This window comes from Spermophilus citellus (genome assembly GCF_964194105.1).
Source record: "Spermophilus citellus genome assembly, chromosome: 10".
Taxonomy (NCBI): domain Eukaryota; kingdom Metazoa; phylum Chordata; class Mammalia; order Rodentia; family Sciuridae; genus Spermophilus; species Spermophilus citellus.
Genome location: NC_138197.1, coordinates 34,315,839 through 34,341,182, shown reverse-complemented (window position 1 = coordinate 34,341,182; position 25,344 = coordinate 34,315,839). Strand labels below are relative to the sequence as shown.

The following is a 25,344-nucleotide window of genomic DNA, read 5'->3' as shown; positions in this document are numbered from 1 at the left end:
ACAAGGAAGAGAACCAAGGCTTCCGCCCACAAGCCCCATGGAGATCCCTATTGGTCACCAGCACCAATTAGCCATTTGAATGTAGCCATCTGGTATCTTTTAGTCATCCCTGCAGCTCCGCCAACACCATGTCTCCTCCACACAAAACTGTGGACAATAATGAATTGTTGTTTTACACCAGGTGCTGTGGCTCATGCCTGTAATCTCAGTGATTCAGGAGGCTGAGGCAGGAGGATTGCAAGTTCCAGGCCAGCCCCAACAATTTAGCAAAGCCCTCAGCAACTTAGTGAGCCCCTGTCTCAAAATAAAAATAAAAAGGTCTGGGGATAGTCTCAGTTGTAAAGTGCTTTTGGGTTCAATCCCTAGTACAAAAAACAAAAACTAAACAAACAAAAATGTTGTTTTAAATCAATGAATTGAGTATAATTTATTAAATAGCACTTTTAAGGGAAGTGGAGAGAAGGACCTTCAAGTAGAAAGAGATCAAAGATTCATGATAGGGGCTGGGGATGTGGCTCAAGCGGTAGCGCGCTCGCCTGGCATGCGTGCGGCCCGGGTTCGATCCTCAGCACCACATACCAACAAAGATGTTGTGTCCGCCGAGAACTAAGAAAAAAATAAATAAATATTAAAATTCTCTCTCTTTCTCTCTCTCTGTCCCCCTCTCTCTCACTCTCTCTTTAAAAAAAAAAAAAAAGATTCATGATAGACAGTCAGTAGTGTTTGAAAGAGCAGCATTGTATTCTGCCCATCACTATTCTCAGGATATCTCTACCAGTTGCCTTCAATCATGCCAGAAAATAGAAAGATACAGGAGACCACATAAAACAACAAACAAATTCCAATTTCCCCATGATGGGATTCAGTCCCAACCCTTATTAAACATCTAATCCATCATTCTGTCTGTGGAAATTTATCAATGCCAAGGCACTGGAGTTGCAGTCTTCCACAAAAAGAAGGAGGAGGAGGAGGAGGAGGAGGAGGAGGAGGAGGAGAAGAAAACAAAATAATTTCCATAGTCTTCCTTAGAAAATGTAAGCAATACAAAGGCAAAATAAATGTTGTTTTATTTCTGCATATTTCAAATACTTATAACAGCATAAAAAGTTCTCTACATTTGCTAAACGAATAAAGGCATTTAATTATTTGTAGTCATCATTAGGAAAGTCACTCCAAGATATAACTGAAACTAAGCTCCAGAATAAATGTTTCCTTCCATTCTTTCTTTCTTTCTTTTAAAATACTTTTCTTTATTTTTTAAATGGTGCTAGGGTTTGAGCCCCAGGTCTCATGCCTGCCTGCAAGACAACTGCTCTACCACTAAGCTGCATCCTTAGCTCACATTCTTTTTCTCCCTCTCTCTCTTTTTTCCTTTTTTCTCCCTCTTTTTTCCCCTTTTTTTCCTTTTCCCCTTCTTCCTTTTTGTCTGTCACTTCTCCCTTATCTCTCCTTTCTTTGAATTTCTTTCCTTCCTTTTCTCTCTGCTTTCCAAAGAAGGTACTAACTTTAGAAAGAAGCATGTAATTTTTTGCGGGGTGGAGGGTACTGGAGATTGAACTCAGGGGCACTCAACCACTGAGCCACATCCCCAGTCCTATTTTGTATTTTATTTAAAGACAGAGTCTTACCGAGTTGCTTAGTGCCTCGCTATTGCTGAGGATTGGCTCTAAACCAGTGATCTTCCTCTCTTAGCCTCCAGAGTCTCTGGGATTACAGGCATGTGCCACTGTGCCTGGCAAAAAAGAAAAATATAATTTGTATGGTATAATCATACTTAGTTTTTAGGTAGCATAGCTAAGTATACTGTAAATGTTCCATAAACACTGGGTATTATTAGGGTTGGGTGTGTAGCTCAGTGGCAAATCATTTACATAGCAGGTATGAGGCTTTGGGTTTAATCCCAGCACTGTGAAACAAACAAAACAAACCACTGGGCTGGGGTATAGAGTTGGTAGAGTGTTTGCCTTGCAAGCACAAGGCCCTGGGTTCAGTCCCCAGCACCACAAACAAAAAACCCAAACTTTTTAGTTATTATAACTAACTAGTTTGATTAATAGCTAATATATTATAATAACTAATATATAGTATTTCATATTTGTTAGCTATTTTTGAAAGTATTTTTCTTTAGTTGTAGATGGACACAGTGACTTTATTTTATTTATTCATTTTTATGTGATGCTGAGGATCAAACCCAGAGCCTCACATGTCCTAGGCGAGCACTCTACCTCTGAGCCATAATCTCTGCCCTAGATATTTGTTTTTCTTTTATTTATTTGTCTTGTTGCCTAGTCTGGCCTCAAAATCCTGGGCTTAAGTGATCCTCCTGCCTCAGCATCCCTGGTAGCTGGGATTATAGGCATGTGCCACTGCACCCAGCTTATAGTATTTCATATTAATATTTTTATTGATACTATAGTTTTATTTTTTTTAATTTTTAATATTTATTTTTTAGTTTTTTGCAGACACAACATCTTTGTTTGTATGTGGTGCTGAGGATTGAACCAGGACCGCATGCATGCTAGGCGAGTGACTTACCGCTTGAGCCACATCCCCAGCCCAATACTATAGTTTTAAATATGCAAATTTGTATACTTTCATATAGTTTCAAAATACATATTGTACAGTATTGTATAACTACAATGTGCATTTTATCTATTATATAGACATTTATATACTAATTATTCACCTCAAAATTTAGCATCTTATTCTCAGCATCTTTAAAGAAAATGTGGTATATATACACAATGGGATATTACTCAGCAATAAAAGAGAATAAAATCATGGCATTTGCAGGTAAATGGATGGAGCTGGCGAATATATAATGCTAAGTGAAGTTAGCCAATCCCAAAAAACCAAATGCCGGATGTTTTCTCTGATACAAAGAGGCTGATTTATTATGGGGTTGGGAGGGGAAGGATTAGATTCAGTATGGGAGCATGGGAGGATCAGATGAACTCTAGATAGGGCAAAGGGGTGAGAGGGGAAGGGAGGGGACATGGGGGTAAAAAAGATGGTGGAATGAGATAGGTATCATTACCCTAAGTACATTATGAAGACACAAATGTTGTGAATATACTTTGTATATAGCCAGAGATATAAAAACTTGTGTTCTACATGTGTAATATGAATTGTAAAGCATTCTGCTGTCATATATAACAAATTTTAAAAATTTAGCACCTTAAAGCAACAATAATTTATTTTCCCCAAATGTATGTTATTATGAATCCAAGCACAGCCTATACCATACTTGTGGCTCAGGGTATCTCACAAAGGCTGTAATCAAGGTGTTGGCTGGGGTTGCAGACATCTCAAGGCCCAACCAACTGACAGTAGATTCACTTCCAAGTTTACTCATGGCTTTTGGCAGGCCTGAGGTTCCTAACTGCTGGCTAGAGACCTCAGTTCCTGGCCATGTAGGCATCTCTCTAAAGTGGCTCACTGCCCGGCAACAAGTTTTGTTCAGAGCAAACAAGCAAGCAAGAGAGGGAGAGCACCAAAGACAGAAGCCAGAGTCTTTGTGTAACCTAACCTTAGAAGTGACATCCTATCACTTCTGCTGTATTCTGTTTGCCAGTAGTCCCCAAATCCAGTCCACTATCAATGAGAGTATTTCACAAAGGGGAGAGAATGAAAACAGGGAACACTGGGGGCCATCTTGGAGGCTGCCTAGCACATATAGTATATATTTGTTATATAAATGGGCTGATATAACTATATTACCTATTATTATTTATTAATAGTTTTAGGTACACTGAACTTTCCTGGGATTTTTTTCAAATTTATTATTTATTATTTTCAAATTCTAGTTTCTCTATCTGGTTTTTCTTGGGGGCAGGGTGTGGAGTGGAGATGAAAAGATAGGGACTTCCCTTTCTTAAATTAATTTCTAATATTTGTCCTATTTTGTCTATAGCCAGTCTTATCAGAGCTTTTAAAGTTTTTGTTGTTGCTGCTGATGGTTCTGTTTCAGGAACTGTAACAGAATCCTGAATCTAGATCAAACATTTTACATTTGCACAGTCAAGTAAGAATGGATGTAATAGTGCAAGATTGACCAGCAGTGCCATCAGAAAATTTATACAAAGCAAAATGATAATCCCAGTCCAGTGGAGCCTGGAATGTGCCAGGCAATTCCTCTACCACAGAACTACATCTATAGCTCTTTTAAAATTTTATGCCGAGACAGGGTCTCACTAAGTTGCTGAGATTAAAGGTGTGATCCACCATACCTTGTACCTATTTTCTTTTGCTCTATTACCTTCAGATCACTTTAATACACTGCTTACTCGTTCCACTTGCAACAGTTCCCTGTGTACTCTCAAATTGCTTACTTTACTAAAACTTTATCCTCTACCCCCTTTCTATTTAACTAAGTTTTTGAATGTTTATACTTCAGAAATGGAAAGTTACTGTTTCAAGTCTTCATCTCCACTCAATTCCAGTGACTATATTTTAGTTCTCATATGTTAACCATTATGTCAGCTGGTAATGGGTAAGACTTAAACTCTGCCATCAAGGAACTTGCATATGAATAGAGATTAAAGATATGTAAAAGAGTTTAATAAAGATGATCCTGAGATTATAAAAATAAACAAAGGACTCAGTAGAGGGAATGATTAACTCTTTAGGAACAGGGGAATCAGGAAAGGTTTTGGGGAGGAGATAACATCTAGGCTGGATTTTGAGGGAGAAACAAATTTTCCCTAGCCCTGGTTTTCTGAGAACATATGCCTACTGGCATCTAAGTCCTTATTTTGCATTTGGCTGTTACTAATTCTTTGCTTCATCTCTCTACACATACTGCTCCCTCTACTCCTCCCCCACCTCATACAACCCTCCTCTCGTATTTTTCCTTCCTTTTATGGGAATTTTTTGTGTGTGTGTTAGCCCCTGGATTTAATTTAGTTGGATTGGAGTGTAGTAATGTTTCTGTACATTTGCCCAGAGGCCTTCAGCTAATGGGTGTATTCTTTATAGGCTAATAAACAGATGAATAAAGCCAGCCTGCTGTCTCCCATCTCTGTTTCCCTTGTTTTTCTTTGCATTTTACCCATTTTCCACAGAACTTTAAAAAAAAAAAAGTTTTCTGGTTAACTCAAACATAAATTGCCTTTATTTTTATTTATTTATTTTTTAAGTTTTATTGATTTTTTTTTTTTAAATACACAACAGCGGAATGCATTACCATAGATTGCCTTTATTAAGTCACTTCTACACCTGCCAGTCAGTTCCACAGAGGGCTTTTCTTTTACTGGAAATGTGTTCTCTTCACACAGAAGATGTAGCCTATGTGGAATGGGAATATGGACTATTGCCCAAGGAGTTCATCCCAAGTCATAGAGAGCCTCCGAAAATTATAGGCTTATATCTCTAGATGGCATTTTCTCATTTCTGGCCATTGACTTTGACTTGATGTAATTAAATGATAAGCTGATGGTGTAATACAACAGAGCTGACCAGATCACCCTGACATAAGTAAATCTGAAGCTCTTATGAGCTTGAACATCCAAGCTTGGACTTCGAAAACAAATGGGGCATTGTGTTAGAAAAAAGGGAACACCTTCACAGTGACCAGGAAGAAATTAACCAAACTAAATTACCCTGAACAAACTGGATTTTTTTTTGTTGTTGTTGTTTGTTTGTTTTTAGATTGGAGTCATCCGGGGATTGAACCCAAGGGCATTTAACCACTGAGCAACATCCCCAGCCCTTTCTATTTTTTTTTTTATTTTTAATTTTGAGAGACAGAGTCTCACTAAGTTGCTGAGGCTCATCTGGAAGTTGAGATCCTTCTGAGTCACTGGTATTACAGATGTGTGCCACTGCGTATCCCAACCTGGGATTTTTTTATTTTTTTATTTTTATTTATTTATTTTTTTTTTTTTTGTGTGTGGCAGTACTGAAGATTGAACGCAGGATCTTACACACTGAGCTACATCCCAGCCCTTTTTATTTTTAGTTCTAGACAGGGTCTTGCTAAATTGCCCAGGCTGGCCTTGAATCTAGAATCCTCCTGCCTCAGCCTCCAGAGTCCCTGGGATTACCCTGGGATTACAGATGTGTACCACTGTGTCTGGCAACAAACTGGATTCTTGGAAGTCAATGAAGTCAATGAAGCCCCCAAACATATAGCTGTTCTGATTTTCTGTGTCTCCCTGCCTTCCAAGGTGCTGCTTTCCTCCCTCATCCCTTTTCTTTGGCCTTGCTCTGAACATTCTGTTCTCATTTTCACTGCCCTAGCTTTCAGACTTCCTCCTAAGACCCCAGGAGATGGTCCCCTCCTACTGCCTGGGGAGGCTTTCCTAAACCATAGTCTCTAGCTAGGCCAGCACATTGAGGTCATTGCTCTCCCTGCCAAACGATTGGCCTGAGTTCAGTTTCCCCATCTGTCTAAGCTTTATGGAAAACATGATTGTTGCTCTAGGCTCTCTAGTCTATGTCGTCTTAGCTCTGCTTTGCATCCGCTTTTTTTCCCCCCCTCACACCCCCTACCTCAACCTTTTCTCTCCCTCTCTTCAAACTATAATCACATCTGTTTTCTAGCCTCTGCCCCCTCACTATGGACCAGATGGAAGAAGGGCAAGTTCTGGGTCAAGCTGATCAGGAAGAGCTGGGTTTTCTTTTTTTTGTTGTGTTGTTGTTTGTTTGTTATTTTAATATTTACTTTTTGGTTGTAGTTGGACACAATACTTTTATTTTATTTATTTATATTTATGTAGTGCTGAGGATTGAATCCAGGGCCTTGCACATTCTAGTCTGGTGCTCTACCACTGAGCCATGAACCCAGCCCAAGAGTTGGGTTTTGTACTCGTTTTTGTTCTGGGAACTGACCAGAATCCATGTATCTCAGAGATGCAACACTTACACCTCCCTCAGAGGGACCAGAGGTGCTTATGGAGTGCAATTTGCTTATTTCTGACTATTTTCATTGCTTTCTCTACCTCCTTCCTCCTTTCTAACCAAGCACCTACCTTCCTTTCTTCTTTCCATCATTTTTTTTAATTCTAGTCTGTAATTTATTTGTACTATTTGATCTCTATCTACAGTGTAATTTATCTTATCAGGGTGCTATATAACATACACTAAAGGAGCTAGCAGGTGACTTGAAATTGAGGATATTTCTATTGCATATAAAGCCAAACATTCCACAACCTTAAGTTTCTGTAACTCAAGTCCACTTCTTCCAATGTGGAAATGTTTATGAAGGAGAGCAAATACAAAATCTTTTTAAGATTCCTGGATCAGAGAGAATGTTGTCAGCATATTATATGATCTGAGAAAAAATACTGATAGAAAATAAGTAGAATGAACTTGACTCCCAATTTTCTTTAGGCTTCTTAAGGCATTTTGTTTTTCAAATTTCAGAAACCAAGATTCTTAGCACAAGTCTAAACAAAGTCAAAGACAAAATAAGACTGGCTCCTCTCATGGAGCTCCTCCACATTTGAAAAGGATTTGGACAGTTCTGAATGCTTCAACTTTTTATAACTCCAAGATAGCCAGACTTTCTCCTGGACAAACCTCACGTGGTGTCTGTGTTTGCTTGGATGTGAGAATAAATAGGATAACCCCAAAGGGAAAAACAAGAGCCTGTATGTGTGAGTCAAGAAAGAGGCAAAGAAGAAAAAGAAGTACAGAGATACAAAGGAAAGTGCTGAAGAGATGAATATTAAAAAGACACACACACATACATATACACAAACACACACAAACACACAAAAAGAAAAACATATAAAACAAATAAAAAAGAATAGAGTTGAGTGTTGTGGTGCACACTTATAATTCCAGTAATTTGGGAGACTGAGGTAGGAGGATCACAAGTTTGAAGCCAGCCTCAGGACCTTAGAGAGCCTCTGTCTCAAAGTAAAATAATAAAGGTTGAGGATGTGACTCAGTGGTGGGGGGCTTCTGGGTTCAATCCCCAGTACCAAAAAGAAAAAAGAGAGGAATGGAGGAATGATTCAAATATGGAAGAAAGAGACACAGAAATAAAGTCTGCTAATGTGCAATAAAACACCCCAAGAATGAGAGGGGACTATTAAGGTAAAAAGGAACCCACAGAGTAAAGGAAGATTGGGCCAGACAGTAAGAGGGAAAATAAGCGGATGGAAGAGGCATACATGAGTGTGGGCCAACTCTTCTAGGGAGCAGCAAGATCTCTCACCAGTGTGGTCATAACCTTTGGAATGAGGGTGTGAGTGACTACAAATTCCCTTCTCCCTTCTCATTCCAGCCTTATTGTAACACTGCATTCTGGGCCTCTAGCCTGGCTTTCTCTCGCTCCTTTTCCCTCTCCCTCATCTCATTGTTTCAGACTAGGCCAAATCTGAAGTCCTTCCCAGGGCGTGGCTCTGTTCATCTTACTCTCCAGCCAAAGTAGAACAGTGGGAGGACAGAGACACAGCCGCCAAAGGACTCGGTGGAGACAGCAGAGAGCGGAGCACCATAGACAGTGAGTTGTTCCACTATAAAACTCTGTATAGACAGAGGGATTGTGTGTGCATTGTGTGTGTATGCGTGTGTGTGTGTGTGTGTGTGTGTGTGTGTGTACTGAAAGGCTGTAGAGGGGAAGTGGGGAATGCTGCTGAACTTAGAATCGAGCAGACTCCCAAATTATCATGGAATTCCAAAAAGAGGAGTAACCAGGATGAGCAGATGACACAAAGAAGACAGAGATATACAAAAAGAAGCTTAGATATTAGGGGTGAAAAAGGCCATGGGGTTTGGCAAAGAATGGACTATTTAGAGTACAAAAATTCCTCTGAAAATTGGATGCAGTGTCCCAGCATCTACAAATCTAGTTACTTGGGAAGCTGAAGCAGGAGGAGTGCTCAAGCCCAGGAGTTTGAGGCCAGACTGGGCAACGTAGTGAGACTTAGTCTTAAAAAAAAAAAGAAGAAGAAATTCTGCTAATTTGGTAGAAAAGAGTAGTAAGAGGGACTAATAGTAAATTACCAAAGAACAGATCAGATTTGAGGGAGAAATAAATGTTGTGTGAAAGATAATAATAAAAGAGAGAAAGGGTTTGAGTTAAACAGAAACCAAGAAAGTTCCTGGGAAGACAAGAAACCAGCTACTGGGGTACCTTTTCCTGGGGCAAAATGTCAGTGTGTCCCTGAGCATCACCCTCTCTACTCTTCCCACTACCCCACCAGATATGCTGCTCTTTGGCCCCAAAGCGCTGCTGTTTCTCACTGCACTCATCATCACATCTGGTGAGTCCCTATTTTTATTCTTCTGTCCCCAAAATGTCAGCTTCCTAGCTCTATCTATATGAGGAGCTGTGTGTTAAAAGGTGGAATGGGCCAAGATTAAAGGGGATCGAGGGGAGACGTGCCTGACATTGAGTTCTAGAACTGCTTTAAATTAAAGAGAAGGAAACAACAGGTTTTGTGTCAAATTAGACAGGGCAGGAATGTGACCAGAGATGACCTTCCACTGGGAAAAGATAGCCTGAACCTAGGAAACTAGGGTGAAATTATGATGCACACACTTGCTTATTACCAATAAAAGGGAGTCACACACAAATACACAAGTAAACAAACACCTGAAGAAAAAGAAGCTAATATACCAATATATACACAAACGTATAGAGAATATATAATAAGAAAATGAACAAGATTTAAATCCTGAAGAAAACTGGTGGGAATGTATACACCGATACCTAACATCTGCATGAACAGTTATATAAATATATTCATATGCATGCAAGAAACAGACACCTACACTCAAAAGAAAAAACGATCTTCACAGATTTTCGCAGAATCTAGCTAAATGATTCGTCACAAAAAGTAACCCTGGACTTTAAAGAAATACCATTCTATTTTTTCCCCCTTATTCTACCAGATAGAGACTGAGAAAGTAATTTTTCTTCCTTGTTCAATAGGGTGCCAATGGAAGGCTGTGGGGCTAGAAAGGCTGCTGGACCCCCTTGTGCAAAAGAACCCTTCCTGGCTGGGCATGAAGAAAAGAGAACATTCTGATTCAGGGCATTTTCTCAGGAACTTGCCTTTCTAGATTGTTTCTATTTCTATCAGTTTTGTGCATAGCACTAGTAGTCTGAGCAATTTTGTGTTGAGCTTATGGGAATAAATTAAAGATCATACTCAACCATTTCTACATCGTGTTCTGATTCACTTCATGAAAGCCTTATGGGGCATACAGTGGGAGTCATTCATATCTCCTTTCTTCTTCCTTCCTGCAGAATGGATAACTCTGGGGGTCGATGGTCAACGAGGAGGTAGGTGAAGCCTTGAATATGGGCTATATTGGGGTTTTTATCAGGATAATATAGATGAACAGTTAAAGAATCTGGTGTAATCCCAGCAGCTCAGGAGACTGAGGCAGGAGGATTGCAAGGTCAAAGTCAGCCTCAGCAATTTAGCGAGGTCCTAAGCAAGTCAGTGAGACCTTGTCTCAAAATAAAAAATAAAAGGGCTGGGTATGTGGCTAAGTGGTTAAGAACCCCTGGGTTCAATCCCCAGTACCAGGGGGAAAAAAAAAAAAAAAGAATCTGTCCTGGGGGGGAAAAATACATTGCCAAGGCATAAGAAACAGGATCTAATTCACCAGCTTCCACAATCTTATAATCTTATTCATAAAAACCTTCTTTTTTTTCCACTACTGAAACATCTTTCCCAATAACTTTTCTATGCCCATCTCTTCTCTTTCCTTTCCACTTTCCTCTACAGATCTCTTATCTAACTCAAGAAAATACTCATTACCCTTCAATCCTTGTGGAAAACATTATTATTATTATTTATTTTATTTTATTTTTTGCTCTGAGGGTTGAATCCAGGGTGCTTTACCATTGAGCTACATCCCAGCCCTTTTTATTATTTATTTATTTAATTTTATTTTTTGAAACAGGGTCTTGCTAAATTGCTGAGGCTGGCCTGGAACTTAACGATTAATTTTTTATTTTAAGACAGGATCTCACTAAATTGCTTAGGGCCTCATGAAATTGCTGAGGCTGATCTTGAACTCAATCCTCCTGCCTTAGCCTCCTGAGTCACTAGGATTACAGTTCTGTGACACCAGGTCCAGCAAGAAAACATTCTCTTTTTTATTTTCCAGAGCTGGGGATTGAACCCAGGTCCTTATACATGCTAGACAAGTGCTCTAGCACTGACCTACATCCCTAGGTCTATATTTTTGTTTGTTATTTTTTGTTTGTTTGTTTGTGATTTGGGAAGGATATTTATTTATTTATGTGGCACTGGGAATTGAATCAGGGCCTTGAGCCTGCTACATGAGCATTCTATCACTGAGCTACACCCACAGCCCCCAGAAAGCATTATTCTATCCACATAATAGTGGAAAAACTAAAATGCAAAAACAGGGCAAGAAATCTTTGCAGTTCTATGGTGAAAATGTGGCACAACTGGACAGGACTCAAAAGTTTTGGTTCCTAAAGGACTCTTCCTTCAATCTGATTAAGGAAACTCCACCCTGCCTCAGAGCTTTTGACATGATTATAATTTATCACCTTATCTTTCCCAGCCCATGAGGGCTAGAGAATAGAACACTGAAATATATAGTCTACCAATAAGTCATAAAATCAATTTAGTGGGTCACAACTGGTATTTTTTTTAACAACTTAAGGTAAACTAAATGTATCAGAATTTATTATTTGTGTTTTGTAAGAGTAAAGCATTATTTTACAAAAGTTGTTTCAGGTTTACATTTTTGTATACAGGGCCCGTATAATATATATTTCTTGCTGAAAGTCCTGGTACTGAAGATAAAAATATAGAAATAAACTTTTTTCCTGTCATTGGTAAAAATCTCTGAGTTGCTAAGTTTTTGAATGAGATAGCACTAGTAAAATTAAAACTCTGAGTCGACTTCTCTAGGGTGGTAAGGACCAGTCCTGTCTTATGACTTTAGGATTCTTTTTTAACATAAAAAGTATAAGTTATGATGAAAATTTCTAAGGATTCATTTTCAGAGAACTTCATGAAACCTAGAGTAAGGATTTCACAGTGGTAGCTCATGAAAAAGTTGGTTTAACTGCAATATATACAGAAAAGCAGTACTCTGCCCTGAAAACCAAAGGACAGACCATGCTCTTAAACTCTTCCGTCCGGTGGCTTCACTCTACCTATGTGTGTGTCTGGACTGGAATGTGGAGAAGCCTCTGGAGAAAGGGAGAAAGTGGGTTGAAACTGGGCTCCACCTTTGAGAGGCTCCATCTGCCTCTCATAATCTCTAGAATGATGTGGGTTAGTGATAATATTTCAAATGTCCTGTGATAGCTGGGTCCAGTGGTGCATACATATAATCCAAGAAACTGGATAGGTTGAGGCAGGAGGATGCAAGTTTGAGGACAGTCTAGTCTCAGCAATTTAGCAAGACCCTGTCTCAAAATAAAAAATAAAAAGGACTGGGGATGGAGCTCTGTGGTAGAGAGCCTCTGGGATAAATCCCTAGTACCAAGACGAAAAAAAGAAAAGAAAAAATCCTGTGATATTGGAACAGACATGGATTCCTTTTATCAAAATTTGTTCTGAAAGAAGAAAGCTTTTTCTGAATGTTAACAAGGCTCAGGGCTGAGGGTGTAGCTCAGGGATAGAGTGCTTGCCTAGCTTATGAGAGATCCTGTTCAATACTTAGCAACAGGCACAAAAAAGATGCTTATCAGATCGGATGAATTTCTATCTGTTTTATCTGAAGTTTACAGAAAAAAAGAATGAGATAACCAGAAGAAATGCTTACGAAATGCTTTATTTGTATTTTTCCTCCTTACAATTATCAATAACTCTGACGTAGTTATTAAAACAAACAACCAACAACAACAACAACAAAAAAACATTGATTCTTCTGGATACGGTGGTGTATGCCTATAATCCTAGAAACTCCCAAGCCTGAGACAGGAGGATTGCAAATTCAAGGCCAGCCTGGGCAACTTTGTGAGACTCTGGTCTTAAAATAAGAAAATAAAAAGAACTGGGGATGTAGGTCAATGGGAAATCTTCCCTGGGTGCAATCCCCAGTACCAAAAAAAATAAATAAATAAAATAAAATAAATTAAAAAGTCAAAGCAAACTTTGTGAATTTGCTGACCTCTAGTGGAAAGAATAGATTATGACTATGAACTATTCAAACAATTCCAGATGGAACATTTGCTAAATACAGTATTTAAAAGTTATTTGCCAAGGGCTGGGATTGTGGCTCAGAGCAGCGGTAGAGCGCTTGTCTAGCATGTTCTAGGCATTGGGTTTGATCCTCGGCACGACGTAAAAATGGCTAAATAAAATAAAGGTATAAAAAATGTGGTATCTGCTTTAAAAAAAAAAAAGTTATTTGCCAAGATGGCAGATTTTAGATGCTCTTTTCTCCCTCTCTCTCCCCACCACATACACACCTACACAGTAACTATGTAAGAATATAGACATAATTAATTTGCTTGACTGTAGTATTATTTCACTTTGTGAATATATATCAAAAACATTGTGGGGCTGGGGTTGGGGCTCAGTGGTAGAGCACTTATCCAGCTCATGTGAGGCACTGAGTTCCATCTTCAGCACCACATAATAAATAAATAAATAAATGTATAAAAAACACATCATTTGTACACTTAATACAAATATACACATTTAAAAACAAAGCAAAGGGCTGGATTGGGGCTCAGTGGTAGAGTGCTTGCCTAGCATGTATGAAGCACTGGGTTTGAATCCCATCACCACATATAAATAAGAAATAAAGGTCCATTGACATCTAAAAAAAAGCAAAATGTTGGGCTTGGGGTATGGTTCAGTGGTAGAGCCCTTGTCTAGCATGAATAATAATCAATGAAAATCTTAAATTGGGCATGGTGGTCCATGCTTATAATCCTAGCTACTCAGGAGACGGAAGCAGAAAGATGGAAAGTTCAGGTGAGGCCAGCCTCTGCAACTTGGCGAGATCTTCTGTCTCAAAATAAAAAGTAAAAAGGGCTGTTGCTCAGTGGTAGAACATCTTTGGATTTATTCCCAGAAAAAAAGGAAGAAGAAAGTTAATTTAAAAATGAGACAAATGAACATTGCCTTGCACATGTGAGGCACTGGGTTTGATCCTCAGCACCACATGAAAATAAATAAAGATATTGTGTCCATATAAAAAAAGATCTTTTAAAAAAAATGAAACATTAGAACTGCTTTTTTGGTTGATGTTTTTTTTGTTTTTTGCTTTTAATGTAAAGACAGTAGGCTAAGAACATAGTTCAGAGGTAAAATATGTATTTAGCATGTACAAGGCTCTATGTTCAATCTACAACACTAAATAATAAGAATAATAGAAAAGACAATTTGTTTTTAAAAGCACTATTATTTAAAATCCCAGATATAGTTTTCTCAGTATTTCCTAATAGAATCCACCCAAAGATCTGGACCATTTTTATTTCCTCTTTTCCTGCCTTTAATTTTCCGATGATCAAATGCAAAGAGTTGTCTACTAACATTGGCATCCCCCACCCCCTCTCTCATTTCTGAGCATCAGAAAATCATCACTACCACCTTTTGTAGGCACTCTGTATAATAGCATTATCAGCAAATTCATATCAAAATTATAAATGTTGGGCTGGAGGTATAGCTTAGTGGTAGAATTTGTGATTAGCAAAGAGATCATCAATCCATTGTAATTATTATAGGCAGATAAAGAAAAACAATTTAGGGGATACTTAACCATGTACTGGTGTTGTGCTTGATAATGTCATTTATTGGAAGTGCAAGTGTAGAGGGGGCCATAGAGTGCTCAAAAAATGTTTTCTGATTTTCTTTCAGATGATGTGACTCCAGAAACATTCACAGAAGATCCCAGTAAGCTATCCACCCCCACTGTTTTTGTTTTTTTTTTTTTTGTAACTTTCTTGCTATCATATTGGGAATACAAGGGTTGAGGATAATGTCTGACCAAAAAACAAACAAACAAAAACAAAAACAAACAAAAAACTTGATGGGCACTGTGTGCTCACCCAGACCAGAGCTCTCTTGTCTTTTTTTTTTTTTTTTTTTGGTGCCCAGATTGAACCCAAGGGCACTCATCCATTGAGCCCCTAGCCCCAGCCCTATTTTGTATTTTATGTAGAGACAGGGTCTCACTGAGTTGAGTTGCTTAGCTCCTCACTGTTGCTGAGGCTGGCTTTTGAACTCACAATCATCCCGCCTCAGCCTCTCACAATTCTCCTGCCTCAGCCTCTCAAGCTGCTGGGATTACAGGTATACACCATTGTGCCTGGCTCTTGCCTATCTTAGAAGCCACCATTGCAGTAAAAATATTCAGTCTTATTTCCTCTTCCATTTCTTTCTTTACCCAAGAGTCCACATGCCCTCATTTTTATCATTCTCATCACCTTTTAGATAATCATCCCCTTTATCCTGCTTCTGGTAGATACTTTTTTCACTTGCATTTTTCATTCCCTGTTTTGTACCTTTGCAGATCTGGTGAATGAACCTTCAACAGATGAAACTGGTAAGTTTCACTGAAGTTCTTAAAAAAGGCATGATCTGCCAGGAGTGTAATCCCACATGCCTGTAATCCTAGCTACTGAGGAGGCTGAGGCAGGAGGATCGAAAGTTTGAGATCAGCCTTACCAACTTAGACCCTTAACAACAACAACAAAAAAGACTGGGGATGCTGCTTTGTGGTAAAGCACCTGGGTCCAGTCCCCAGTACCAAAAGAAGAAGAAGAGAAAGAAAACTCTGATTCATGATGTTGTTAAAAATATTCCAGATCTTGAATGGATCTTGAATTCTTGAATTAATGCTACATTTTAAGCTCTAAATAAAGGGGTTGTGGGAGTGTTGTTCAGTGACCATGGGATAAGAGAGGTCAATAGTCCTTTAAAAAGTGGAACAAAGTGAACTAATAGCTAAATAAGGCTTAGATAATAATACAAGCATTCAAAAATTAATATAATCTCAACAGGAGCAATATTCTTCAAAAGATATTCCCAATTAACTTTATAAATTCTATTCCCTTGGACATCATACACAAAGGCAGCAGACCTTGCCCTCTGTTCTTCTTTTTCCTACTCTCCCTTACCCCTTGCATTTCAAAGCCCTCCTCACACCTGCTGTTTTGTGCCTTTTCAGTTCTGGCTGATATGGAGCCTTCCACAGATGAACTGGGTGAGTTCAGATCTGGGATCCCAGGGCCGTGAGGGCCATTCTGGATTTTCCCTAGAGCCCATTATGGGAGGCAGTGCAGCTGCTGAAGGATCCTAAATAGATGATAGCATATGTAGCATGTTCTTCCATTATGCCAATTTAAATTAATGACATTTTGAACCCATAATGAGCAGAAACTGCTGTTGGCTATACAAAGTACCAAGATGTGATCTTTCTCTCAAAGTTTCCAAGGCTAAGTGAGACAAGAGGCAAATATAGAAACAAACTTTTGGGAGGATAAATGAAGTTTTCTAGAAGGAATCCTTGAAACACACCCCCCCCCCTTTTTTCTTTTTGGTACCAGGGATTGAACCCAGGGGCATTTAATCACTGATCCACATTCCCAGGCCTTTTTATATTTTATTTTGAGACAGAATCTTGCAAAGTCACTTAGGGCCTCCCTAAATACCTGAGGCTGGCTTTGAACTAATGATCCTCCTGCCTCAGCCTACCTAACTGCTGAATTAGAGGTATATGGCATCACATCTGGCTTGAACTAAACCTTGAAAGAAGAATTGGAACAAGATAAAACAGTCAAGGAGGTGTCCTTCCAATGAGGGGTACCAACAACATGTTCTAAGATGTGAAAACAAAATGGACTTTAAATCAGGTGTGGTGCTGCCAGGGTTCGTTCCTAGCTCTTCAGAAGATTGAGGCAGGCTAGCTGCAGTGGCATGTTATGTAGGAGACTTTGGAGTCTGAGGCAAGAAGATCACAAGTTCAAGGTCAGACTCATTAATGAGACATTATCCCAAAATAAAAAGGGCTGGGCTTGTAGCTCTGTATAGAGCATCCCTGGGGTCAATCCTCTTTACTCCCCACCACGCCTCCTTAAAAAAAAAATGAAGCTGGAGCATTGTTTGATCACAGGAATTGGAGGCCAACCTGGGCAACACAGCAAGATCCTCTCTCAAAAACAAACAAAAAACACAAAAACACCAGAGCTGTGGGTGTCGCTTAGTGGTGGATGACTTGCCTAGCACATGAGATCCTGGGTTCAATCCCTAGGAAAAAAGAGACTGAGAAAAGAAAAACACAGTAGAGTTTAGTACATGAGGGAAACTGAGGGTTTTTGTTTATTTGTTTGCCACACTGGCGATTGAGCCCAGGGTGCTCTACCACTGAGCTAAATCCTCATCCCTTTTTATTTTTTATTTTGAGAAGGGAGGCTCACTAAATTGTCCAGGTGGACTTGAATTTGTGATTGTCCTTTTTAGCTTCCTAAAAAGCTGGGATTACGGGTGTGGGACACCACAGGGCGGGTGGAAACTGAGTTTTTTAAATGATGAGGGGCAAGGAACAAGTGGTAGGTAGTAAGAAAAGGAGATAGAAGATAGTTGTTTTTATTTGTTTGTTTGTTTTTTCCTTTTTGGTCTTGGAGAGTAAGCAAAACTTCCACCATTAAGCTACATCCCCATTCTGGAAAAGAGGATGGTTAAAATGATGTTCAGTTTTCTAAATGTGGTTATTGAGTGATTGGTGGAAAACAACTCAAATTGGAGAAGGAAAAGATAATAAGTGAGTTTAAGATATGTTGAATTTGAAGAATCCTAAAAAATTCAGTAACACTTCCATAAAATGGTAATTGAATCTGTAGATTTGGGGTTTAAGAGTGAAATCTGGGCTAGAAACAGGGTTTGAAATTATTAGCACAGACCTGCTTTAACCTTGGGGTAAATGATATCAGCTATCACACATCCTAGTCAATCTCTCTCTCTGATTTTTTTTTTTTTTTTTTTTTTTTTTTTTTTTTTTTTTTTTTTTTTTTTAGTAGTAAGGATTGAATCCAGGGGCACTTTACTACTGAGCTACATCCCATTTTTATTTTTGGAGACAAGGTCTCACTAAATTGCTAAGGCTATCCCAGAACTTGCAGTCTCCTGCCTTAGCCTCCTATATCTCTGGGATTATAGGCCTGGGCCATCACGCCCTGTGGGAAAAGTCTTTGGGAGAGTTAAATAGAAAGGATACATGGTGGTGCATGCCTGTAATCTCAGCACTCAGGGGACTGAGACAGGAGTATCACAAGTTCCAGGACAGCCTCAGCAATTTAGCTAGTCCCTAAATAATTTATCAAGACCCTGTCTCAAAATAAAAAGTAAAAAGGGTGGGGATGTGGCTCAGTGGTTAAGCACCCCTGGGTTCAATCCCTGGTACCAAAGGGGGAAAAAAAAAAGACATTTTTTCCCCAAAAGCTCCCTGAATAGTATATCCCCTCAACCACATCTAAGTCCTTGACCTGTTGTCCATTCTGAAAACTAGCCTGTATCAAGCTTGCACCAGGGCAGGTTTGGCTATAAATACAACCTTTGCTATTTTTTTTTTATCCAAACAGCTTTTATCAAAGAATCCATGATAATGTCTTTAATCTATAGAAAATAGACCTAAGAGTGAGGAGGAGCTTCTATAGGATAATATGTTTTCTCCTTAGCTCTAGGTTAAAGCACTTCTGGGGATATGGCTCTTTGCCTTGCGCTCCTACAAAATTTGTCTCTTATCTCTAGATATAGTTCTAGCCAATGGGGAAACCGAGGCAGAAGGATCCCTTAACCTCAGGGGTTTGAGGCCAGCCTATTCAACATAGTGAACATTCCTCCATTTAAAAAATTATATATATATATATACACACACACACACACATATATATATACATATATATACATATACACACACATATATAGCGTATATATATGTGTGTGTGTGTATGTGTGTGTGTGTGAAAATATATATATATATATAAATAAAATGAAATTCTCAACTCTCCAGAAAAGAAAGGGGAAAGGCATAATTTCAATTTATTTCCTAAATCTCTTCCATCATGTGGATCAAAGCAGCCCAATAGGGGTTTTCTTTCAGAAGTTGCTAAGAGTTGTGGATGAGGTGGCACACACCTGTGATCCCAATAGTGGAAGGATTAAGCAGGAGAATCTCAAGTTGGAGGCCATGCTGGGCAATTCAGCCACACCCTGTCTCAAAGTATAATTTGTTTGTTTGTTTGTGGTGTTGGGGATCAAACCCAGGGCCTTATGCATGCAAGGTCAGCACTCTACCAACTGAGCTATATACCCTCAAAGAGCAATTTTAAAAGTGCAGGATATGTAGCTCAGTGGTAGAGTGCCCCTGGGTTCCAAACCCAGTACCAGGGAGGGAAAAAATATTTATTAACTCATTTGTTCCCTATTTATGAGTATTCCAAGTGGGTTCCAAGAGAGGCAGCATGACAGTTACAGAAGTCCTGACTTCTAGAAATGGTAATAACTAAATAAAGTTTCTGCCTTCCAGCCTCGCCCAGTGATAAAAATACCACCACAGGTATGATCATTTCTTGCATATTTTTTATTTTTTTCTGAAGCTCTTTTTCTTTCTATGGATTCCTTTCTTTCTTGTTTTTCGGAGAGTACAAGTACTTGCTTAATTCCAATTCTTCCTCAAAGAATATGTTTCGTGCTCTTCACTCCCCCCCCCTTATTAACTCAGCTTTTATGTACTTATTTTCAAAATGGATTCCTGTCCTAAAAGTCACAAAGAAGAGACTGCTGTTGAATGGTCCCAAAACCACTCTTTCTGTACATTACCTTTGGACTTTATTTGGTGATTAATGCATTGGGAAATAAAATCAATTTGTCAATTTACCATAGACATCATGGTTAAAATTGCTTTCCGTAGGTGGGCCTAGCTGTGCTTGCCTAAAATCCCAGGGACTTGGGAGGCAGAGTAGGAGGATCACAGTTTAAGGCCAGCCTTGGAAATTTAGGGAGATCTTGTCTAAAATTTTTAAAAATGTTAAAAAAGGGGGGGCACGTAACTCAGTGGTAGAGCACTTGCCTAGCATGAAGCCCTGGGTTTGAGCCCCAGTAGTGCAAAAAAGAAAAGCGCTTTCCCTAATTTCTTGATAAGTCTCTTCTACAACTAGGGTTGAAATCAGCTAGAACAGAGATATAATGACTTTAATTCTTGAATTAAGAATTCTCATTCTTCAGAATGAGATCATCAACATTTCAGTTTAATATTTCATATTGCTACATAGATAATCCTAAAAAGTCTTCTTTTTATAAAAACTTTCCCTTAGAGGATTTTATTTCTCTATTTTTGTATGGACCACTTATTAAATTAGAGGGCTAGAAAAAGACATTTTTTCTTAGAGTAGTTCTCAGAAATTATTTTATCCACCTCTTCTTTGAGGTAGGGAAGCACCTAAATTTCATTTTAGTCAGTTTCCTTTTGCTCTGCTTTTGGTAAGTTGGATGGACAGCCCCCGATTTATAATGATCCTCTATAGAAACTACTCTGTATTTTTTCCCTATTCTATATTCTTCCTCAGCTCTTTAATCCTTCATTTATACTACTTCTATTTGGACCTCCCTATTTTTTGTGTGTGTTGGATCTCTTCAGAGTGCCGGGATGAGAAATTTGCTTGTACAAGACTCTACTCTGTCCATCGACCAGTCAAGCAATGCGTTCATCAGGTCTGCTTCACCAGGTAAAGGAACCCAGAATGCCCAGACAGCAGCTTCCATGGTAGTCTTTTTGTGTCAGTAACTATTTAATAAGTACTCACTAAGGAATTGCATCATTTGATGGGGCAGGTGTTCTTAGCATAACTCTTCTCGCTATTCCTGAAGGAGTTGGCTGTACTCCTGGGTTGAGGTATACAAGGACAGGCCTAATAGATGTTAGAAGATAAGTGAAGGTGAAAGCTGAAGAAAAAGAGGGTCATAAAGGAAACACTGGCATGTTGGATTTATTACCTGATTGAAAGATGCTAAAGCAAAAGACTTAGATATGAAGGTAGAAAATGGAAAGGAGCTAGGTGGAAAGTGTCAGTAGGAAGAGGAATTATCCTGTTGCAGTGGTGGTGCCTGTAATCACAGCTACTGGGGAGGCTGGATCAGGATCATTCCAAGTTCAGGTCTGGCAACTTAGCCAGACCCTGTCTCAAAGTAAAAATTAAAAAGAAGTGGGGATGTAGCTCAGTGTTGGAGTACCCCTGGATTCAATTCCCAGTACGGGAAAGAAAAGTAAAGTCGGAAGGAAAGAAAGAAAATTAATATCATTCCATTACCTGCATTCTTCTGAGGGGTAAAAAAAAAAATAGTCATCTGAAATACCTAAGGAAATGTAGATGGGGGAGGCTAGATAGGGGAAAGTGGGAACTACAGAGCTGAAGAGCAGCCTAGACCAAAGTTAGTTCTTCCCCTCAAGACTTTTTTCTATCTCTTTCCTTGACCATGATACTGGATGCTGCAGTTTACGACGTATGTACATCATCAACAATGAGATCTGCTCCCGTCTTGTTTGTAAGGAACATGAAGTTATGAAAGGTAAGTTGACATCTGGATGTTTAATGGGGACAAATGATTATGAGAGAGGTAAGTAGAATCATGATCCAAGATCCAAGGATTGGTTTGGAGGAGGACTCTGGCCCTAGGCTTTAGCTTTTATCAGCCCCTAATAGAAGTTCCCCAAATAAACAATCTAAGTAAAGCAGTGTACTTAATACAAATACAGACCTACAAAAGTACCTCTAGATCCTTTCCCATCTAAATGGCAGTCCCCCCAGTTTCTTTTATATAGACAGTTTTTTAAAGCTCTGTTTTAAAGGTCAACTGCTGGGGTTCCAGCGAAAGGGCCAATTCAGCAATCACAGATAATATACTCATCTAGTCAATGGCCAAGTTCATAGCTCTTTAAGGAAAACACACATACACACATACACATACACTGATGTGGAGACAGTGAGGTTTGGATAGGGCATATAAAACAGATAGCGTGATGGTGCATATCTGTGATTCCAGCAGCTGGGGAGGCTGAGGCAGGAGGATCAAAAGTTCAAAGCCAGTCTCAGCAACTTAGTGAAAGCCTGTCTCAAAAAATAAAAAGGGCTGGAAGTGGTGGCACTTGCCTGTAATCCCAGCGTCTTGGAAGGCTGAGACAGAAGAATTATGAGTTCAAAGCCAGCTTCATCAAAAAGCAAGGTGCTAAGCAACTCAGACCTTGTCTCTAAATAAAATACAAAATAGGACTGGTGATGTGGCTCAGTGGTCAAGTGCTCCTGAGTTCAAATGCCCCTGAGTTCAATCCCTGGCACCAAAAAATATAAATAAATAAATAAAGAAAGAAAGAAAGGACTGGAGGTGTGGTTCAGTGGTTAAGCATCACTGTGTCCAATCCCTAGTACCCCCCAGAAAAAGGAACATTAAGAAATTGGCTATCTTATAAACAGTTCACCAATTCCAGGAACCATTTACATTGCTTATCGAGAATTTTAAGAAGTAGAGAAAGGCAGAAAGATGTTATAAAAACAATTTTACAAGGGTCCTAAATGTGTGGTTTTAGACCATGCTTGGTGAGAGTAAACATACTTCTCACCTTCCCCATGGACAGCCCCAAATGATGGCTGTGGTTGGTGACAACACCACAGACACAGCACTTCTGACTCAGCAGCCTGCTCTGCACTGAGTTCTTGAGTAAGAGCTGTAGTTAACTTCGCTGAAGGAAACTTGCTGCTTGCCCCCAATGGCTTTGTGCAAGCCACCTGCAAGGGAAGCACCTTGAGATTGAGGATGAGTATTTGGGACTCTAGGCACTTTCAAGTATCTCAGGGGAGTAACTAAAGTTAGCTATTTGCACATAGTAAACATCTAAAAGTGGAATGAATGATTGGACCTCATTTTCCTACTTACTCGATCCATGACTAGAATTGGGAGCTGGGTATATAAAGGAAACTAACATTTACTGGAGTGCTGGGTACTTTGCATACCTTATTTCATTTTAACACAAGCCTTTAAGATAGGTATTTTCATGCTCATTTTACAAAAAGAATACTGAGGTTCATAAGTTAAGGAACTTTCTAGTAAGTGATAAATAACCAGTAAGTGGCAGAGCTGAAGCTTCAACCCACCAGGTCTTTTTCTCTTCAACATTTTTTACTACATCTCATTGCACAGCCTTTTCTTTCCCTTAAAACAAGAGCCCTTGTTATCTTCCAGAATTCTCCTCTCACCCTCTGCTTCTCCTCTAGATGAACTTTGCCGTCAGATGGCAGGTCTGCCCCCAAGGCGACTCCGTCGCTCCAACTACTTCCGACTTCCTCCCTGTGAAGATGTGAATTTGCAGAGACTCAATGGTCTGTGATCATCAAGGAAGAAGAAAGAAGAAAGGATGTGTGGGTGAGAGGAAGGGGGAATTTCATCTTCTACACCACTGTCAGCTAACCCATAGACATGAGAATTTCTTAAACCTGTCCCTTTGCAATATCCAGCTTTTGCCCCTACTCCCTAATTTTTGACCAAGACTGATAACATTTATCTCATTTTTCAGTACTTAAAACACAATACCTATATTATTGCAGTTTTGTTGCTTCCCAATATCATAGGCATAGTAGATAAACATGACTTATATTCAAACATTCTGTATACAATTCTGGAAAGAATAAACTTTAGGTTAATGATCTATTTGGCAGGACTGGGGATGTAGCTCAGTGGCAGAGCTTGCTTAGCATGCCCAAGGTCTCGAGTTTGATTCCCAGAACTGCAAAAAATAAAATAAATAGTAATAATAATCTCTGTCTGTATGTGCATGTGTGTGTAATGCTGGCTATCGAACCCAGGGCCTCTCAAATACTGGGCAAGTGCTTTACCATTAAGCTCCAGGCCCAGCCTGTATGTTAATAATCTCAATTATTAGATCTGTTGGAAATAGACCTTAGGGTAGAAGGAGCCATCTTTGTCTACTTTGGCTAACCATAGAACTTCACTTATTTTCCTTCCAAGACCTCATTATCATTTACATATTCCTCTTTACTCATTTTTACTATTTTGCCTGGATTGTCGTAATTTTGCCTGTCAGGTCTTCTTGGTGAAAAAGATCATGGTAATTTTTGTAGTCCTGAAAGTCCTAGAATTTTGTAGCCTCAAGATTCTCCCAACAGAACCAAAAATCATATATATAATTCTAATAGCAATACAGAAAGACCCAAAATGTTATCTTCTGCTAAGTGCAGAGTCTGGGGTTAAAAGAGAAGATTGTGCCAGTTACAGAACTTGGACTTATAATTCTCTATTCAATTTTTTCATCCAGTTGTTCAGTCAAGGAGTAGTGTTGGAAAATATGTTTCCTTTACTTATTCATTTGTGATAGTACTGGGGTTAGCTTGCTTACACAAAGCAAACTAGACAACTTAACGTGAAACCATACCATTGACCTGAGTTTCCTTGAGTTGTGCTACTTCTTTCATCCTTAACACCAAGTGCAAAAATAGAGCTTATTGTGCAAAAGGAAATTCTAGAATATCCTGGCTTCGAGCCTAAGAAGAACATTCATATATGAATTTTTTTGTGTGCTAGTTATTGAACCAGGAATGCTTTGCCATTTAGCTATATACCCAACTCTTTATTTTGAGACAAGGTCTTTGTAAGTAGATGAGGACCTTGCTAAGTTGCTGAGGCTGGTCTCAAACTTGCTATCCTCCTGCCTCAGCCTCCCAAAGTCACGGGGATTACAGGCTTGTGCCATCTCATTGGGGTCAGATCTGAATTTTAATAGGCAGAAAGCTTACCTAAAGTTTAAAATGAAAGAAACACAATTTCTTGTCCTGGCCCTAGAAGTAGGATGAATCTTTAGATAAGTCATTTTCCTTCATTAGATCCTGGTCTAATTTCCTCACTTAAAAATGAGAAGGCTGAATTTCTGTTAGTTCTAAGGCATTAGTTCTATGATTTTCTGACATAAATGCATTATTTATATTTTTCAAAGTCTAGATGCAGTCTAATTCACAAGCATGTCTGCTTTATCCTAAATATTGACAGTAGTCCATAATGCAATACAATCAAATCCTACCCTCCTACCCCTGTGCGAGAGATTAAACCCATGGCCCCAAGCATGTTTTTAGACAAGCGCTCTATCACTGAGCTATACCTCCAGGCTCCTCAAATTCCATTCTAATAAGTGACAAGCTATATATTGTGAACCCTTGGATCTGAATAACTAAATAACTTTCTAGAAAAATCAATGGAATTCAAATAGGAATTAGGGGAGAAGAAGTGACATATGACGCTAGGGGTTGGATTCCCTTCATACTGTCAAGAAAACTAGCTAAATGAGGGTTGGATTCTTGCCGTTAAGAAACAATTTAGGGGCTGGGGATGTGGCTCAGGCGGTAGCGCGCTCGTCTGGCATGCGTGCGGCCCGGGTTCG

The 25,344-nt window shown here is 39.2% G+C and overlaps 1 protein-coding gene across 2 annotated transcripts; it reads left to right on the top strand.

Annotated features, from left to right (window-relative positions):
- Positions 1–8,247: 8,247 nt before the first annotated feature.
- On the top strand, positions 8,248–23,714 carry MFAP5 (microfibril associated protein 5). Of its 2 annotated transcripts, XM_081310379.1 has the most exons (10): positions 8,255–8,452; positions 9,156–9,215; positions 10,205–10,240; positions 14,763–14,798; positions 15,418–15,450; positions 16,075–16,110; positions 19,432–19,461; positions 20,542–20,629; positions 21,397–21,470; positions 23,171–23,714. In XM_081310379.1, exons 2-10 carry the CDS (start codon positions 9,158–9,160, stop codon positions 23,281–23,283), a joined length of 504 nt encoding a protein of 167 aa, XP_081166505.1. In that variant the 5' UTR covers positions 8,255–8,452; positions 9,156–9,157; the 3' UTR covers positions 23,284–23,714. The 2 variants fall into 2 exon arrangements, with proteins under 2 accessions (XP_081166506.1, XP_081166505.1); XM_081310380.1 differs by lacking the exon at positions 16,075–16,110 and having other exon boundaries at positions 8,248–8,452.
- The last annotated feature ends 1,630 nt before the right edge of the window (positions 23,715–25,344 follow it).